General features: G+C 58.5%; 3 protein-coding genes across 3 annotated transcripts; 1 reads left to right on the top strand and 2 right to left on the bottom strand.

The window, feature by feature from the left end:
- Nucleotides 1-600: 600 nt before the first annotated feature.
- PUNSTDRAFT_143652 (HLH-domain-containing protein) lies at nt 601-3,554 on the bottom strand. The gene is made up of 3 exons (XM_007383656.1): nt 2,258-3,554; nt 2,023-2,159; nt 601-1,959 (listed from the first exon to the last, which is right to left on the bottom strand). The coding sequence occupies exons 1-3, from the start codon at nt 3,451-3,453 to the stop codon at nt 1,304-1,306; spliced, it is 1,989 nt and encodes a 662-aa protein (XP_007383718.1). The 5' UTR covers nt 3,454-3,554; the 3' UTR covers nt 601-1,303.
- Nucleotides 3,555-13,053: 9,499 nt separating this feature from the next.
- On the top strand, nt 13,054-14,413 carry PUNSTDRAFT_134193 (uncharacterized protein; the record flags this gene model as incomplete). Its single annotated transcript, XM_007383655.1, has 4 exons — nt 13,054-13,174; nt 13,285-13,469; nt 13,525-14,000; nt 14,083-14,413. 4 exons carry the CDS (start codon nt 13,054-13,056, stop codon nt 14,411-14,413), a joined length of 1,113 nt encoding a protein of 370 aa, XP_007383717.1.
- Nucleotides 14,414-14,668: 255 nt separating this feature from the next.
- PUNSTDRAFT_52422 (uncharacterized protein) lies at nt 14,669-17,670 on the bottom strand. The gene is made up of 3 exons (XM_007383654.1): nt 17,575-17,670; nt 16,576-17,436; nt 14,669-16,402 (listed from the first exon to the last, which is right to left on the bottom strand). The coding sequence occupies exons 2-3, from the start codon at nt 17,360-17,362 to the stop codon at nt 15,174-15,176; spliced, it is 2,016 nt and encodes a 671-aa protein (XP_007383716.1). The 5' UTR covers nt 17,363-17,436; nt 17,575-17,670; the 3' UTR covers nt 14,669-15,173.
- Between the last annotated feature and the right edge of the window lie 1,596 nt (nt 17,671-19,266).

Here is a 19,266-nt window from a genome sequence, read left to right as displayed (position 1 = left end):
GCCCCCCCCCCCCCCCCGCACAGTCACTACGCCACCAACGGGCCCGCTTCTCGGACAGAACGGTTCATCCCGCATCATAGGGAATCATCAAGCAAGCCAATACGACGCTCCAGGGACTTTTTCTCGCGCGGTGGGAACGACCGTCGCACGCACCCAATCACAGGCGCAAAACCGGGGGGGAACCCACATACCATACGAGCAGCGTAGCGCTGTAACGTCCGCGGTCACGGCCGGCCGATGCGATACTGCCTCTCCTTCGGCGATCCAACCCAGCTTTTGGCTTTTAGCCTCGCCAAGTGATTTCGCCGTGCCCAAGACGACGCCCATCTCATCAGACATCTCATATGTCGACTCGGAGGTGCAACAAAAAAAAACCCTGAACACACGCACACGTCCCGTCGGCGGCTTTTTTTTCCAAGTCTTTTTTCATTTACATTTTGGCTGTTTTGATCCCGAACCGCGACAGGCGGCACCAGTCAAAAAACAATCATACAGCTCCCCTTCGCCCGGATAGTCGTACATGTATGGTACAGAGATATGCAGTGTCTGCAATGCGAGAGAGAAATAGAGAGAGAGAGAGAGAGAGGAAAGGATGTGCGTGTAACTTAAAGCAGCGCATATAGAGGAGTGGTTTAGGATGTGGGACGTAGGGGACGCCGAGCATAACACATGAATCGTGAGTGAGTGGCCGCCCCACGGCGTTTCGCAGCGCCGAAGGAAACGATGATGGTGGTGGTGAGGGGGCTGTGCTTCTCGATGCATGGCCAGGACGGAGGTAAACAAAAAGGGTGGGGTCCGGTGCATATATGCAGAGCGCGAGCGGTGGCAATAGAGTGGGGGAATCTCAAATCGGGAGGGAACGTGATTGCAAGGATAGACGGCCCAGAGTCGATGCGAGCTCCAAGGGTCAGGGTCCCCACCTGCAATCTCCTCCAGTCGCCAGCTGTGCTTCGTCTGCGTATGATCGGTGTTTTATATCGTCCCAGGAAACGCGATGCTAGATGTGGATCCGGGAGGCGATCAGATGGGGGGGGAGAGAGAGGGGTATCGAGCAAAGGCGGTATGACGAGAGCATGTTATGCGGAGCGGTTGAGGTTGGCACTGCGACTTCTTCCGCAAGGTATTTTTTAGCGACGAGGCGCCAAGACGAGGGAGAGTGAGACGGTGAGACAGTGAAGTGAAGAAAGACAAAGTTAGACAGAGAGAGAGAGAGAGAGCATCGCAAGGGTCGTCAGTCGGCGTGAATAGGCGTCGTCGAGCGGCTCGTCGTGCGCGAATCGGCGTCGTCGCCTCGTTCATCCCGTCATGACAGCGCCTGCTCCTCCTCCTTCACCTTCACATCCTCCACCGCGCGCGGCTTGCCGTCCCGCCCCCTTCTTCCCCTCTCTTCCTCCTCCTGCGCGCCCTGCTGCCCCTCCTCCTCCCCGTCCTCCTCCAAACTCGGCGGCGAGCCCCCACTCCCCGCAGAAGGGCTCGTAAGCGCGAGCGCCGACATCCCCGTCATCGCCGTACCGGGCCTAACATCCTCCCCCTCCTCCACATCCATCTCGTCCACCGACGCCAGCCCAAACTCAGGATGATACCCGCCGTTAAACCTCCTGCTCGACGACGGTCCGCCGACCATCGCGAACCCGTCCACGTCCTCGTGCAACACCAACCCGGCCATATCGCCGTCGTCTCCCTCTCCGCCCTCCTTCGTCGCGCTGCCATCGCCCGCGCGGTACTTCTCGAGCTCGCCCTCGAGCTCGCGGTTCCGGTTCGCCTGCGCGCTGACGAGCTGCTGCAGGTAGCGTATATAGTCCACGCTCTTGCGGAGGATCATGCCCTTGTTCGCCTTCACCGCGCCGCCGTCCGTCGGCGTCGTCCCGTTCTCCTCCACCTCCTCCTTCTTCGCCGCCTCGGGCGACGCACCCGCGGGGTTCAGCGCCTGCTCCTCGTTCGGCACGGAGGTGGTCGAGGCTGCATCCAAGAGCGTCAGATCACGTGCGAAAGACAAGACAGGGGCGACAAGAGGAAACTGACCATTGGGATCCAGCATGCACTCCGGGATCAGCGTCGCTAGCTCGGATATCTTTTCGTTGATGTTATCCCTCCTCCGGCGCTCGACCGCATTATGCGACTCGCGCCTCCTCCGCCTCTTTTCCGACGCCAGCGCCGCTCTATCCGCGCACAAGCACGCAGAAAGAAAAAAAAGGAGGGGAATGGGTTGAGTATATGCGCGTAAATAAAAAAAGCAACGCTTATATTCGACACTCACTGCTTCGCTTGCGGGTCGTTCGTGGCGGCCGGGTTCTCGCCGATGATCGCGACGTCCTTCGGGCTGACGCCGAGCCCGTGCGGCGCACCAAAGCCGCCGTCCAAAAAGTGGGTGTGGGAGCTGATCGAGTCCGGCGTCGGCAGGCTGAACTCGGGGTGGGCGTGCGACGGCGTGTGCGCGGGCACGTACCAGCCCCCGGCCGTGCCGTGCAGCGGCGAGCCCATGCCGTTGACCCCGTTCGGACCGCTGAGGCCGGTCAGGTTGAGGTTGAGGTTGACCGGGGGAGGAGGGTTGGAGGAGGAGGAGCGGGGGATGATGAGCGGGCCGGGCTGGGGGCGCGGGGGAGGGCTGCCGGAGGAGATCGAGTTGCGCTTGGCGCGGGAGGTGCGCGCGGCGCGGGATGTGGACTGCGTGCGGGTCGGGCCGGGGCCGCTGGAGGGCGCCCGGGAGCGCGAGCGGGAGCGCGAGTCCGAGGGGACGCCGGTGCCCGGCTGGGAGCCGTTGGAGGTGACGGGCGAGGGCGTGTGCCGGGTGAGCGAGCGGGTCGACTGGTTGAGCGAGTACTCGGAGGGCACGTGGGAGAAGGAGGACGAGAGCGAGGACGGCTGTTGCTCGTGCGGTTGCGGCGGGTGCGGGTCGAAGCGCATGGACGAGTTGAGCGCGGGCAGGGTCGAGTTGAAGTGCGCCGGGGTGGAGAAGTCGTGCAGCGAGCCGGGGTGGTGTTGGTGGTGGTGGGTCCCGAGCGAGGGCGCGCCGCCGAGATCGGGCGGGCGGTGGATCGTCTGCGGGAGGGAGAAGGCGTGCGAGTTGGAGAAGGGCGCGCCGGACGAGGTCGCCGAGCCGGTGAGGTGCGGGTTGTGCGTCGTCGGGGCGGAGATGTCGAAGATGTTGTGCGTCGGGGGCCGGTAGCCGTCGTCGTAGGCGCTCGTCGACCGCTCGTGCGAAGACTGGTGCTGCTGCTGCTGACCCGGGTTGGCGCCGCCGTTCGGGTGCGAGGTGGAGATGAGCGAGGCGAGCTCGTCGCCAAAGTCCATGCTGCTGGCGCCGTCGTGCGGGCCTTGGTACTTGCGGAACGCGTCGGGGAGGCCGAACATGTTGTTCACGTCGAAGCCGTTCCCGATCGGCGGGCTGGGCGGGGTGCCCGCGAGGTGGAAGCCGTCCTGGCGGATCTGGGGCTTGAACGTCGCGCCGAACATGATGAAGACAGGAAGGCCGTGGTGAGGAGCTGTGTGCGCTGTACTGAATATATGTTTTAGTGGGGGCGGACGACGGAGGAGACGGCGGCGGGATCGTTCGGGGTGGATTGGAAAGGGTCGTGTAGGCGGGGCGGGCGATACCCTTTTGAATGGTTGGGCTCGATGGGACCAGTACCGAGGCTGCAGCATCCGGGGTCCGGCACCGGCATCCCCAGCCCGGCCAAACAACGCCAAAGCAACCCCGGATCTCTTTCCCCACGGTCTCGTCCTGGGGAAGTCGGGGGTCCAGGAACGCCTCGCGCCCTTCCCCAAGCCAATCGCTGCCCGCCCCTCGCGCGCGAAGCCTCCATTCGAACAGCACCCGCCCGAACCAGAAATTGTCACGGAAATCGTCCCATACACCACCACCACCGAAATTCGCCGACGGGCGAGAGAGAGAGAGAAAGCGATATTTGGCCCAACCTCCCCCACATCCATCCGCTCTCCATCGGACGTTAATATGAGGGAATAAGCACGCCCTCGTCATGCCGACTCTAGATCTGCGCCGGCCGCACCAAGCCCCTCTCTCTATCTACGATCGCCATCAGGCGCAGCCATCAAAGCATATTTGTTTCCCTTGATATTGCAGCACGCACACGCGCAAGAAACCAGCGCAGCGACGCCGATCGCCCGCGGCCGGGCAACGAGCTCTCGGTTGGCAACGTTGGGGGAACGCCAATCTCTGAGGTAAGAGGTCAGAGTAAAATTGAGAGCGACCCCGACACCCCCTGCGGGAATCTGCGAAACCGACGGCGCGCGCAACGTCAGGCGATTCAAATTGCAGACCCATCCACATCCGAGTCGTCCCACATCATTTCTTTTCCTCGGGAAATACAGCCGATATCAAGAAGGCAGGAGCGCAATCGGGAGACAAATGAGCAGTTACTGTACATGGGTGTCCCCGAACGTACAGATAGTCCCAGGCTGATCTCTCGCCCTCGTCCTCAACGAGCAACCGCGGACGAAATAGATACTACTGTGGACTGCATCATCGGGGGCATCGGGATGGAAGGAAGGGGCGCGCCCAAAGCGGCTTAGCTCGTCGGGTGCACAGGCCACCCCCGCCTCCGCAGATCCGCGACAGCACACATGCCCCACAGGAGTCTAAAAGTATCGTATTTACCCCGCATCTCTGCTGCCGTTCCATAGAGCACCCGTAGATAATCGCTGACGAGTCTTACGCCGCTGACTTTAGTCGTCCATCGCGGCCACGCGGTCGGTATCACGGTTCATCCTGCATCATTCGTCACTTCACTAGTGACTTACTCACCAATTGCAAGCAACATTGGCAAAAGTGCGATGGCAAATGGAGAGAGCGTCTCCGACGTCATACCCAAGGTAATCCGGAAAAATACTCGGCGCGAGCCCGAGTGGGGCCGTCCCGGGCCTGCAGCTCGCCGAATCCGGGGGCGAATAGCTTTCATCTTCTTCTGGCCCGTTCCTATCGTCCTGCGCGGGATTCTTCCCCTCTCTCTCGCCTTCCCCTCCACACGCGCGGCATACATCACTCTTGAACCTTACGAACATCGAGAACTTACCCCCCCAAAGATCTGAAGAGTGAATGTTATGGCATCGACTTTTGTATTACCCCAGATTCTCCCCGCATCATGGCATCCTGATTGCCGTCTAAGCATCCCTTAGAGAGACTCGGTGTGAAACTCTAAACATGGGAGCTGTATAGCTCACCACCAACCTGAGCTCAAGCAAGCACACTGAGGACTCATGAGATGGACCCCCGCGCCCTTGTCTACGTAGCTGGTCGTCACCGCTAATGTCGGAATAATCTCGAACGCGCATTCCGCAGACCTGAGACCAAGACGACCCGCAATCGCACCCAAACACATCCGCGATTCTGTGGCACTAAATCCGAACCATCGTCATCGTTCCGCAGAGACCGTTGCCCGCGGCTTCATTCGCCGCTTGCATATGGCGGCGCCCCAGCACTATCTTAGACGCTCACTGTGGCGGCACCCCCTTCTGCTCGGATTATCATAAATACATCATCGAGCGGTCTCCGCGGCGACGAGACAGTTAATAGCAAGCAGCTAATGCGGGACCACCGTTTGCGACCAAACCGATTATAGCACTGGGGCTTTCATCGCCCTACCTGAGCGCACATGGCGTTCTCTGATCGCAGAGCATAGCACCCGGTTACTGTACCCTGAGTGCTCGTACACACACACGCGCGCGTTCGACGTGGTTCGCTGGCTGACGCCCGTCAAACGTTACCGCCCCCTTCGCAAGATCTCAACGCGCGTAATCGAAATCGCCTCCGCCGTACATCCCACCCTCCCCTCTTCCCTCTTCCCTCTTCATCACCGCATCCCAATAACGACCCGCAGCCTAGCCCCGCGATAACGATTAGATCTGTCCCTACAAATTCATCGCGCTCATATCACGGCATGGCATACGTAGCACGTCGTCGTAACATCTCACCTGTGCCCGCCCTTTCCGGAACTTCGGCGCGCTTGGAGCGGACGCTCCCAAACGGGCATTCATCCCCCTGATCTGCGAAGGAGGGGGGGGGTGAGGGGCGCCACTGTCAGTCAGCCTCAGGAAGAACTGCCAAACGCCTGTGCGTCGTTCCTGGGAGCGGCTGCCAACTGCCAAGCGTGTAATACGTAACGAACATTGTACGTACGCACACGCCGCAACGCTGGGGTCCACCGCGGCGCGTCTTTTTTAACAATACTGCCGGCAACCTAACGCGCGAGCGCAAGCCCTCTACCCTCGCGCGGCGGCTCGGAAGACCACATCGGGGGGGGGGGCTATCTCGGACTCCGGATCGATCGTCATATGTATGACTTGCGCATGCATTCCACGCTGCGACGTGCACGCAGCGAGCGCCAACATACCAGCGGAAAACGCGGGCAATGTTTCCTCCGCATGGGGTGGAGCCGAGACGAGCGCTGGTCCACGCCGGAAGTGATGACCAACGTCCCGGTCCAAGCGGGCCTACATGTTCCCTATCTAGATCTGCCTCAAACGACGACGAAAGCGAAGAGAAAAAACCAGAAATGGAAAGGGAGCGAGCGCGGACGCGCGACACGGCGCGCCGACGGCCCCGAAGCCTCTGGAGCGCGTACCCACGCCTGCGGGACCGGCGGGATAAGGATATAACATGGACCCCCATACGAGTGCGGGGTATGATACCCCTTATGAAGCCCAGGCGCGAGCGGGAGTAGCACAAGGAGAGCGAAGTGTTCTCCCAGAAGATGCAGGGTGAGGAGGGATGGATCGCGGAGAGCCGAGTGGCGCAATGGAGAAGGTGAAGGGAGCAGAAGTTGCGAGGAGATAACGCGATTAAAGGGCGAAGTGTGCTGGAGCGTCCAGCGAACGTAAGCTTGCACAGAAATACACGTTCGAGCGTTTGACATAGGCCGAGGGGATGGCGACTTCTGTCCTCCGGCGTTCAAGTGCAAAGGGGGTACGTCTTGGAAGATCCACTTGCCTCTTGGCCCCAGGACGGGATCCTGAGACGATAATACGGTGGGAGTGCGCGCGACATCCAGGCGTTCAGGCAGAAATAGCGATACCGCATTCCGCTTCTGCCGGGTGCGAGAAGCCATGACGCAAAGGCAGAGGAACCAGGCATTGGGCAGGAGAATAACACACGCATGCGGTTTCGACCCGCGAGGTGACGCGGAAGTAGTGGCGATGTGGCATCAAGCCTCCGATAGACCGATCCGAAGCGGCACCGTTCCGCGGGAGTCGCCAGAGCAAGACGAAGAGAGTGAACGAAAAAACTCCGTGCAGCGCAATGGTGCGTGCTGATCTCCAGCGACCGAGGGAACAAGGCAAGACAATTGCGTCAGGGAGCGTAAAGAGCAGGGGCCCCACTATTCGGATCTGGCGCGCCGGAGCCTGCGAGCAAAACACCCTCTTCGGGGAGGAGGGAAGGCCCGAAGCCCCCGCAATCGTCTCACAGAGAAGTGTGCGGGGTAAATGAATGGGATGCGGCGCTGGGCGGCCCACGGCCGGCCTATCGCATGGCGAAGGCGGATGCCCCCAAAAAGGCGATAGAGCGGCGTGGCGTCTGTGAGGGGTCGACAAGGGTATCAGATATTAGACCCCATCTTCACTGGAACGTCAGAGTGAACCGGGCGCTGAATATCGGTAGAAAAACGGATCCACTGTCAACGAGCAATCGAACAATGGAGCGGCTGAAATACGGACGTGGGGGAATCAGCTTGATCCGTGTTCGGCGATAAGGCACCTACAAAATTGAAAGATAGAGCGTAAATATAAGTATTCGATGCTGGATCGAAGTTTGCGATCCTCGTGGCTGCGTGCCAGAAGTCGACTAATAAATGAGTGAGCATAGTGGACAGAACATTGTATTTCACTGCACCGGTCGCGGCGAGGTCCAAAAGTCATGCACTCCACTCTTCGCAAGGTAGATGCCGAAAATCCAATACCGGTGATGAGGGTCGCCCAATGTGATGTGCCGAGTCGTAAGTACGTGATAGGACCAGTTATCGTCATGCAAGGAGATCATCGGCCACGATGGCTACCAACTTCCTAATGGTTTCGCCGGAGGTCCGCGGTGAAGAGTGAGCATCGTCAGCGGCGTTGCAAACATCGTCGACCGATTGAAACCCGTCAAGACTAGAGAACAAGCAGAAAGCGGCGACGAGAGTCTCATGTCGGTATAAGCGGCGCGCGTCGATGACGTTAGCTTGGTCCGACATTCACCCGAATGCTCGAGACTTGTCTGAAGGGCGAATATTACTCGCTAAGGTGGCCCAGTTATGAGAGTAACCGTGACGTGACAAGCAACGATTATAGAGAGCTTTCGTCCACAACCGAAGAAAGATTCCTTGGATCTGAGAAGGAGCCATTGATAGCGCAAGCATCAACCCAATGTGTTGGTGGTAGAAACAAGCGTCGTCAGGTTAAGCCAAAACAATTTCATGAAGTCGCTAGCTTGGATAGGCGCCGATAGCTGCAAGGCGATACATCCGCGATCTCAGCCGAATCAACGACTGGTCGATCAGGACATCTTCGGCGTATACGCATAATCATGTTCAGCAACGGAGTCTGTTGTAAGAAAAGCGCCTGAGAAACCCGAATATCAGCCGTTGAAGCACAACACGAGCTAAAAAAACAAACGCAACCGGTGACCGGAATGAGCGAGGGAACGAGACGCACGGCAAAGGTTATGATCGTGCTTTTCTGTCAGGCGTGGTGTCTACCTCGCCGGCAGGTTTGTCCGGATGTTCATCGATCATGTGGGCATTCCACTTGCAGATCCGAAACCGCAAGTCGACGGGTTATTGAGGACCCTTATGAGACGCGGTCGGGCTGTTCTTTGTGCCTGAGTGATAGGCAACACAACACAACTAGCGGCAAGAGCTTTAGTACGCCGTCAGCCCAGACCCCAAGTAACGTTCCTCAGGACGAGCATGAAGCCGAAAGCGCCTTAGAGAGGATCAAAAAGCCGAAATGGCCAGTCCAAAAACGCGATAAAGGTACCGATGTTGACAGCGGCGGTTATGGAACGGTGTTCGCTATCTATTCATGATGCGAAACTATCAGCGGGATGGCCAAAGTCGCGCATTCGAATGGACCGGCCGAAGTATGAGGACCATGATGATGCGGGTGCGGAAGAGGCCGAACGACAGTTCGTTGATATTGTTGTCCGTTGCGGAGCTGACGGCTCAAAGAGTGCATCCGAGTTCCATTCGAGTTGCATTGAGTCAAAAATGCGCCAAAACTTCGGGGTCCACACCGTCCGGCTTTAACTCTGTGCAAAGCGTAAAAGTGTATCCTTCGGACCACGATGGCATGCCTGGAGGTTGCGGCTCAGCGGACTTCGAAGAACGGAAAGAATCACACCGACTTACATCGACGTTGTTGCTGGGAATCCGCGAACGCGGACGCACAAGTAACAACCAGGGTAAGCAAGAACGTGCATTGATGTTCGTGATCGCGCCAGGATCGGATGCAGGAGATGTACTCAACTTGAGCTGGTGTGATGCAGAGGTCCGCAAAACAGACGCTTTGTCCGTCGCCGGCGTCCAAAACGTTCGCACCCGTCTCCGCGTTGGCCCTGGGCTGGGCACAGACGAAAGCATCTGCGACCGGATCGCCGGAATCGGCGCCATCAAAGCGCGTCGGCGCTGTCTTTACGTCTCCCCTTCGCCGCCGCCACGCTGGTGCGCACTTGCGGACGCAGATCACCATCGATGAGGCCATCTTCCCAGTTTGTCGGTTGTCGTGGTAGGCATGTCCGTTACGTAATCTATGTTCACGGTGAGCAATTGCCAAAGGACTCGTGGCTTTTTACCCACCGGTGTCTTCGTCTCATCAGAAAGGATGGCGGTGGAGCTTGAGCGTGGTACCAGACTCGCATATCATTTAATATCTGGCGAGAGAAAGCAAGATGCCTCGAGTTCCCGGAGGTAAACCGCAGAAGATAACGCGCCATCAGCGCGCCGCCGTCCAGCGATTATCTGTTCGGTTGTCCGACCCCTGCCCGCCTCCAGCCAAGGAACAAGAGGCGGCGCCCGATGTGGGGAAGGGAGCAATGCCGCCCAGAGGTGACGTCGGTATCCTCGGCTGGTTGTTCGTTGCCCCCCAGATCGAGATTTCAGGACGAGGACCTCAGACACCCCGATGATGATGTCCGACGACTCGGACCGCACACCGTCGGCGACCCGGAGGACTCTGCATTCATAGAGCAATGAATGGATTCGAACGCGGGGCAGTGCATGGCAGGAACGGACCTTAGGATCGCCGAGCAAGCGAACAGCTTAGAATATGCGGCAGAGCGCAAAAAAAAAATTGTGGTGCGTATGCGCAGAGACCGTCGAGGATTTCGTGCCTATTACCCGCGCTCAGTCAGGACGCTGTCCAACGGCGACAGAAAAGGAGGTCCGATCATCACTCACTTGGCCAGTGCATGCCGTAGGCCTTGCCTTCCACATCGCACTCAGTATCGTCTGCGGCATGAACATCATCCTTCCACCTCTGGCCCCAGGCCAATAAACCACCCGAAGCCGCGGGCATAACAACGACGCCTTCATCTTCAGTCGTTCGCCATGCCATGCCATCACCTCGAGCTCGACCTCGAGTCATTTCGGACGAGCTCCGAGCACATCGGGACTCGACCCATGTTCAGCGGTCCCTCAAAGGCCCGAACCTTTCTCGTCTTCTCCAGAATATGAGTCAGCGCGGGGTCGGCCGCCTCCCCATAGCGGGGAAGGGTGGGGGTGGCGAATAGAAAAACGGGGTGCCTTTCCGTCTTCGCGCCTCCCGCATCTGGGTCTCGCTGCGTCGTCGATTGACGGAAGCGGAATGCGGGGTATCGGCTTCGGACCGGTACGTCCGAGCGTTGTCCGAGCGTGTCGTAGTAGATCGCATGTCGCTTGCATAGTTCAAGCGCCGAGCGGGGGTCCGTCACGGTTCTGCGTCAAGGTCGCGCCGATGTGAATAGAAAGTAAGTTCAACACCGGGTTAGGGGCATAGACAGGTAGAGAGACATAGCGGGGTTATCGTAGGGATTCCAGTTTTCAGCAGTTAGGAAGGGATAGAAAGGAGGTTGGACGCGCGTATTGCTAAGGTCAAGTATCAGGATAAGCGGGACAGAGAGGGAGTCCTAAAAGGGAAATGCCGTAGCAGGCAAGGGTAGCGGCGTCAGCACGGGGTGGCGAAGGGGGAAGGGGAAGAGAAAGGTCCACCGCCTCCAGACTCTCCGCTTTATAATGTCTTATGCTGTGCGCTATGGACAAATAAACACGCCATCCACGGATAGACTTGCAGAAGCCAGAAGCGCCAGAGGATATGCCAACCAGAAGCCGCGACGCAATTTTCGAAGACGGCGGAACGCGACGAGCCCCCGTCCAGCTGACGCGAAATCCGATCGGCGCGTCTGCATCCACTGCTTCCGACTGGGCGGATGATTAGCGCTGGCAGGTTTTCATGGAAGGGGAAGGTCAGATGAGCGACGAAGGAGCGCATACATGATCGCGATAGTGATGTATCCGTATTATAGTGGAGTCGGAGGTATCACCTGAGGCGCGGAGACGGAAGAGCCCGGGCGGAATCACTGTGTCTGCGACGCATCGTGCGCTTCTTTGAAGGCGTGTCCGAGCGCCTTGGCAGTTGACGTTTCATCACGCCTGGGGATTCGGGCATCGAGTATTCGGCTGTCCAACACGTGTGCAAACCAAGGACAGCGAAGGGCCATGATTGCTGCAGAGTCAACCTGAGATCCAGCGGTCAGGAAGGCCATCTGCACGGGCTTGTCTGCGGCCTGGGCTCCATATCTATCCACGAGTCGAGCTCGTGCAGGTCAGCTGAGTATCTTGGGGCGGAAGAACTGCAGAGTGGCTCTGCATCAGGGTGCGGATAGATTTCCGACAATTACGACGCATATATGCGTTGAATTGTGCCGTCGGCGATGGCTGGCCCGGTGAACGTGTATGCCGCGACATCAAATTGAGGAAGCTACCACAGCCTGAATTGTATATTCAATAGCACCACATATCTTCAGGGCATAGCCCACCTCTGGAATTGTAGTTATCATTATCCGAGTATCGAGCCAGCGTACCTGGAGTGTGGTGGCAGGGTGACGACATGCACGATCCGAATAGAGCTCAGCGGACGTGGCATTTAGAGAGTACGAACACCCCGTCATATATTCTGCTGTCATATGAGCATGGAAGGATATATGCGTAATCTCAATGGCGACATACAAGTCGGGTGCGGTGCAGCGAAGCGGATCACCTGAGGCACCGAGGAGCGGAAGAACCGGAGGAAGCCCGTCGCGCCATGGTGACACTCGCGTCGGGTGACTTCCGAGAGTGAAGATACACATATGCACCGGGATATACACTCTGGAAGTGCGCAAAGAGCAGGTCACCGACTACGAAGGGTAGGTCGATGAGTAGGGAGGGAAGGAGAGATGGACGAGGTCGGTGACCGAGCTGCAAAGTCTATTTTTAGGGCGCGCTTCTGAGGCAAAAAATAAAAATAAAAACAGGAAAAATGAGGGAACTGTTTGTGTTCCATATATTCACCTTGATGTTGTGCATTTTGTTATTTCGTATCAGCGGGTCGGGAAGTGCGGAAGATACCCGAGCTTGTTGCGACCTGTCGCCCGTGATTTTAGCGCGCCTGTTACTTACATAGGTTGTTTGGATCACTTGAATGGATACATATGAACACCAGGCTTCATGTACCCCTACGCAATAGCTCCTCCCAAAGGCATAGACTGCTGTGCTGCATGGATTCATCACTCATTGCAAGGCCCTGGATGAACTACCTTGATAAGGTTACTGCTGCGCCACATCGCCTCCGACGCCGGTGACCTCGGATAGCCGGCGTAGTAGCTCAACAGCCCGGCGTGCTTTTTGTTTAACTCGTAACCGGCACAATGCTTTGTCTCCTACTTCCATGGCTCCGTTCCACCAAGCTGTCGATGTCGACGAGCTGCCCAGCAGCGCCGGCGTCGGAGCCAACGACGACGCGCAAAACGTGAAGGTGTACGGCGGAGACGTGGACAGAGAATGGTGCATCGGCTCGTGAGTACCAAACATCCAGCTGTAGCGTTCCTATATGTCCTCTCGTCCATCGTACGGATATACGGCCTGCTGCGGATATCGTACAAACGCGCACTTCTCTACCCGCGTCTTGTCTTCGCCATACGATACGTGCGCTGACGCTTACCACCCCTTCGGTCCGCAGGATCCCACAAGGAGGTACGACGGCTACGTCCCTTCTGCTGCCTAGGCCCTGCTCCTCCATCCAACGTACCGGAAGAAACCCGAACTGATCTTGTATTTGCAGGCTACGTCCTCGCGCTGCTGCTGGAGGCCTGCCTTCGCTACCAAGCCGGGACGCCGCACCCGGACGTCGTCCACCTGAGCGCGCACTTCCTCCGCGGCACGTCCCTTGCGCCCTTCACCGTGCGTGTGCGCACACTGCGCACCGGGAAAACGTTCGCGAACGTCCTCGCCGACTTTGTCCAAGGGGTAAGCACGTCATCCTCCCCTCTTTGCATTACTGACTGTCCCATGCAACGAACAGGAACACACCAACGTAACATGCCATCTCATCTTCGGCGTCCTCTCTCCTTCGACGGGCAGCGACGCCAGCCTCTCTTTCACCCCACCATCACCCTACGCCCCCCGCTGCCCGCTCGCCACCCATCCCTCAAAATGCCCCACCAACCTTGTCCCACGCGGACACTGGACCTTCCGCTCCCGCCTCGCCGCCGGCGACGACCCCTCCATCCTCGCACGCAACTCACCAGACACCCGTGCACGCATCGCCTCCTCCTCCGACTCGACGAGCAGCGGCGGCCTCGAATCCGGCGTCTGGCTCGAGCTCCTTCCCGACAACGCCTCACCGTCCGACACCGGCAACGCAGGGAGCAGCAGCAGCAGCAAAAATCCCGAAACGCCGCTAACGCTCACCACTCCCGCGCTCGCCTTCTTCGCCGACGCGTTCCTCCCCTCCCCTCTGCTCCTCTCCAAATCCGAGCTCAAAGGCCTGAAACCCGGGTAAATCCTATCATTCTCTCTCTCTCTCTCTCTCTCTCTCTCTCTCTCTCTCTCTTTTCACCCTCCTGACCACACGTTCCAGATGGTTCCCCACCGTGACCATGTCCGTCGACTTCCTTCACCCCATCCCTCCCCCTCAAACCCCCACGCACGCCTCCCGCACCGTCGGCATCTACGCCCGCACCCGCTTCTTCACCCGGCCCCAAAGCCGGCACGAGACCTACTGCGAAGTCTGGTCCGCGCCCTCCAACGTCACCTCCGCCTCGGATCGATCGGAACAAGCAGACGACGACGGGAGATGGCGGGACGAGCAGGTCTGCCTGGCGGTGTCGACGCAGATGAGCCTCATGGTCGCGCGGAACTCGAAAGAGGGATTCGGGCAGCAGAAGCAAAAGGACAAGCCCAAGCTGTAGCCGACTCACGGTTGGTGATAGAGGTACATACTTACGACGTAGTGGCGCATACATGCAGCCTTCGAGTTACACGATGTAGGCGCACGCTTTCTTCAAGATGAATCAAATAATCCATCAGCACATACTCCTGAATCGTCAACTCTCGGATGGGGATGTTTTGACGGCTTCTTAACACCCTATATAGCTAAGTTACAAAAAGACAATTTCCCCGCCGGCTAGGCGTTTGTTGGGGAAACAATCTTTTCTTTACGTTCCACTACTAGCTTTCGATTTCTATATATAAACAGCGCGACGGGGACAGAGAGATCAGAAGAACGAAGGGATGGGAGGGAACGGTTGGACTATTTCGCATTCGAACGTGGGGAGGAGGGGAGGGTCAACGTCCGTTCGAGCAACCAATAAGCTGGTCCCATGGGGGATGTATGGACACGCAGCGCAATATGATACGGAAGAGAATCGAGAGTGACAGAGGGGGCAGGACAGGAAGGAGAGTCAAGATTTCGATGATGATGGAGATGGAGGGGGGGATGTGGGCGACGAGACAGAAACGACAAGGAGGGTTGGACGAGACGAGACGAGAAGAGGGCACGTCGGGTGCGCCCTGGTCGATTTCGTGTTCGAGATTGGCGATTTCGGAGTATTTTGTACAATGCGATTGCGATGCGATGAGAGGAGGAAAATGCGAATGCGATGGGCGGAGGTGAATGCAACGAGGAGGGAGAGGGGGTGACGACGACGACGGCATCCAAGACACATCGGTTTATATATGCCCCTTCTTCGAGATCGACAAGCTGCGCATGCTCTCCTCCAACAGCGTGGTCAAACAATCCCCAGAATCCTTCTCCTGGGCACCGCCCATCTTCATCATCTTCTGTGGTTGAGGCTGAGGCTGCTGGGGCTGGGGCTCGACATCCACGACCCTCAACACCGCCTTGCCCTCCAACACCCTCCGCACCTTGTCCGCATCCACCCCGGCTCCCATCCGTCCCTTCCTCGCACCTCCCTTCTCCTCGTGTCCCGCGAACGCGTCCCAGAACGCCGAGCCGAGCTTCGCCATGAACGACTGGCTCGCGAGCGCGGCAGCGTGCACCATCGCCGCCTCCTGCTTGCTCGGGCCCGCGCCAGACGACGACGAAGAAACCTTGGGCGACAACCGGGGCGAGGTCGGCGGGGTCGGGTACGCGCCCGCGGCAGCCTTGCCAGACAACGCGCCGGCGCCGGTCGATCCCGCGATATGCTTGCTCGCGAAGAACGCCGGACGGAGGTTGGACGCCAAGCCGGAGAGCTGGGTCTGTTGCTGCTGCTGCTGTTGCATTTCGCGCCTCGCATGCTGCTGCGCCGCCATCTTCGTCCAGAGCTGCATCCGGTACGCGTCCAGCGTCTTCAACGTGAATGGGTTCATCTCCGCGAACGCGTCAAACCCGGGGCTCGGCGCGCCTCCCATACCCTTCGCCCCGAATCCACCAGTGCCGTAGAGCGAGTTGAGAGCCGGGTTCAGGTTCTCCTGCAGCCGGGCGGGCGCGGCCGAGTTGTTCGTATCGGCACCCGTCGGCTTGCCGGACAGCGCTGAAGTGCCGAACGAGATCTCGGGGACGAGGGTGGTGTGCACCGGCGTGTAGCCGCCGAACGCCATCGGGCTCGCGGCCCCGCCGCCCCAAAAGGCGCCAGCGTTCCGGAGCCGGGGGCTCGTCGGCAAGTCCTTGCGGGTATTCGGCGTCGGCGCAGGGCTCGTCGCTCCCTTTCGGTTGCTGTTGTCCTTCGTATTGGAGGAGAAGGAAGAGGTGAGGGCGGCGGAGACGGCGGGGAGCGGGGCGGGTGGCGGGAGGACGGGGCCGTCTTCGGCCCGGCCGGAGAGAAGCGCCTTCTTGAGCGCGTCGACTTCCTGACGGAGGGCACGGTTTTCGTCCTTGGTGCTGCCGAGTTCGGAACGGATGGCCTCGAGGAGGCGGTCGCGCTCGGCGATGTCGCCCTCCAAGGTGGTGATGTATTCTATGAGGTCATCGAGGAGTCAGCATCGGGCGCATCAATCAATCGAGAAACAGAAGAACCAAAATGGTTCGACGCATGAAGAAATCATAAAGAGAATAAAGAAGTGGCGCCGGATCGCAATGATAACCAAAAGCGGAAAAAGCACACCGCAAAAAAAGTGAGGCCATACGAACCCTTTCGCCGTATGCGGAAATTCCTGGCGCTAATCTTGTTCCTCAGCTGGCGTTTCTCCTTGCTCGACATCTTCTTGTACTCCTCGGGGCTCGGCCGCCATTCGTCGGGCTCCTCGCTCTGCTCCCGCTTCTGGACGGCCGAGGACGTGACGCTCGATTTCTTCGTGATGCCGCCCGAGGCGACGGTACCCTTCCGTCCGCCAGCCTTGCCCTTGCCGCCGACCTTGATGGTGAGCGTGCTCGGAAGATCGGGCTCAAGGTCGTCGTCCGACTCGTTGTCGGCCTCGTTGTCGGCCGGGTGTTGCGAGTTGTGGCGGGAACTGCTCGCCGAGTTGGAGGAAGCTTGGTGGTGGTGGTTGTGATTCATGGGCGAGTCGGCTTCGGTATCGTGGTCGAAGGTGGAGGACGGCGAGCCGACGAGTTGAGGGTCGATGGTGAAGATGTTGTGCTGCGCGGGCGAGTTGGACGCGGCCGATGGGCTCGATTCGCTCGTCATGCTCATGCTGGACGACAGTTCGGGGAGGGAGGACATGAAGTCGTATGGGGCGGAGGAGCCCGAGATGAAGGGCTCGCCGCCCATCGCGATGCCCTTCGAAAACTCCTCGTCGAGCATGGCAAAGTTGAAGAAGGACGAGCCGTCGAGCAGCGGGTCGCTCAGGAACGACTGGGGCGGCGTCGGTGGTAGAGCGGAGTAGGACTCGGGCGGCGAGTGCGAGGAGCGATTGGACAGCGCCGAAGAGGGCGACTGCGAGTGGTGCGACGGGGAGAGCGAGGGCGCGACGAGCATGTCGACGTTGAAAATGTCCTCGAAGGACGTGAGCGCGGCGCTGGGTGCGGCGGCGGGCGACGGCGGCGGATCGACTAGGGATTGCATGGTGGTCAGTTTATCGAGATGAAGGAAAAAGTGGCCAGGGTGGAACGTGTAAGAGGGCGGTAAGAGAGAGACAACCGCACGCAGCCCCCCGCCCCACGCCCTATTACGTAAGACACCGCACTCACCGACCGGCTGGAGTGTGGACTCTGTTGTTCTGTCCCTTGTTCTTTCTGCGCTGTGACTTAGTGAGAGATGGAAAAAATCCGACTCGGGATTGGGGGAGACGGCGGGGTGACGGTTTGACGAAAAGCGTGCCCGACGATAGTCAGTTCGGCTTATAGAGCACTGCGGAACGACAAACGAGACGCGTAAGTGCGTCGGCGCGGCATGCGCGGAGCCACCCCCTCCGGCAGCACCCTCCGATATCACCCCTCGCGCAGCCGCAGTTTGAATCGCTTACTCACGTCAACACCAACAAGGTTTCTGGGCTGACTGATGGCGCTGGTGTATGGCTCTAGCATGTTCTACATGTACACGCTCTTCCGATCTCTACAGCAAGTCGCGGTCTCAAACGAACGCTTGTGATTTGTGTTCTGGTTTCGCCACACGGAAGCTTGCGGGCGCAGCATTGAACATTCGAGCCTTCTCTTGCTACGTGGATGACAGGGAGACCGTACTCATACCTACGGAAAATATCGTCGTTAGGCTGAAAGAAGTAAGAAGGCCCTATCGAATGAACGAGAAGTGCTACAGGACTGTCCTCGTCCTCGATATCCCATAACCACGGAGTCAACTCAGAAGGTCTTTTATAATCAGGACGACGATGTTGCGGCGACCTTTCTCTACCAATTTGTGCAAAATTCTACGTCTATCCCTATTTCCTCGTAGCTGATCTCTGATGGCACGCCCCAGTCCGACTTCACGTCAGAGTTCATGTATGGTACTCCGACTGACCATCACTCGCTATATCCTGCAGGATCCCAGCACCACGCATGTAGCTCCCGAACCACGTAGCTCGCGTGCTTTACGAATCCACGCTCTTGGTTCTGGTTCCCATGACTCGAACGAGCGTTCTCGGTTCTATTTTCCGTTGTGCGCATATGCAGCCCGGACGGCGCGCCCTGGCGCTACTCATACTTACTCGCTTTGCCTGCAATTGTGAGGGTCGCAAGGTCATGACGATGCCGTGCTGTGGTCGAACGAGATCCTTAAACCTCCGCCTATGCACCTTGACATTGATCATTTCCTCTACCGCAGGAGCTCGCAATCATGGTCGAGGACGATGATTAAAATCTGTCCACCAAAGTGGCCGCTTCCATATACTACGCACCGAGAGCGCGCAGGCTAAGGTGTGAAGACACGTGCGCTACTCTACTGAAGCTCCTGGTTGCTCAAAATGCATACACTGACAATCTACCCTACCTGACCGTACCATCATAGTTCCCTTGCACATGATACTCATACTATACCAGGCAGCGCGCTCGTCAGACTCATCCTGATGATCAGCCATCCGCCTGTCCCGTGCCTATGCCAGAAATAGGCGACGCTATGCTATGCAGCAACGTTCAGCTCACCGTGAGTAAGCATCGCTGCGGATACGTATGCCTCGTGAGTTCATTTGACTCGACGACCTTTATCAAACACCCAACTACCCTCGCTCTGCCCTATCATTACCGTAACGATGTCGTCAAACCATAACGCCGCCCCTAAGCCTGCCCCGACCATCCATCTGGATTCCCTTGTGTGTTAACTTAGTCCAACGCAGTATCCGGATAGTCTTTGCTACTTTGCGCTGATTTGTTTTGACTCCGATAGAACAGCTCGTTCAGTTCCAAGACCTGGGTATTTGAGGACAGCCAGCCTCTCGTGATAGCGCG

The sequence above is a fragment of the Punctularia strigosozonata genome, assembly GCF_000264995.1.
Source record: "Punctularia strigosozonata HHB-11173 SS5 unplaced genomic scaffold PUNSTscaffold_6, whole genome shotgun sequence".
NCBI classification, from domain to species: Eukaryota; Fungi; Basidiomycota; class Agaricomycetes; order Corticiales; family Punctulariaceae; genus Punctularia; species Punctularia strigosozonata.
Note: the sequence above shows the minus strand (reverse complement) of the source record. Positions and strands in the feature narration are given on the sequence as shown.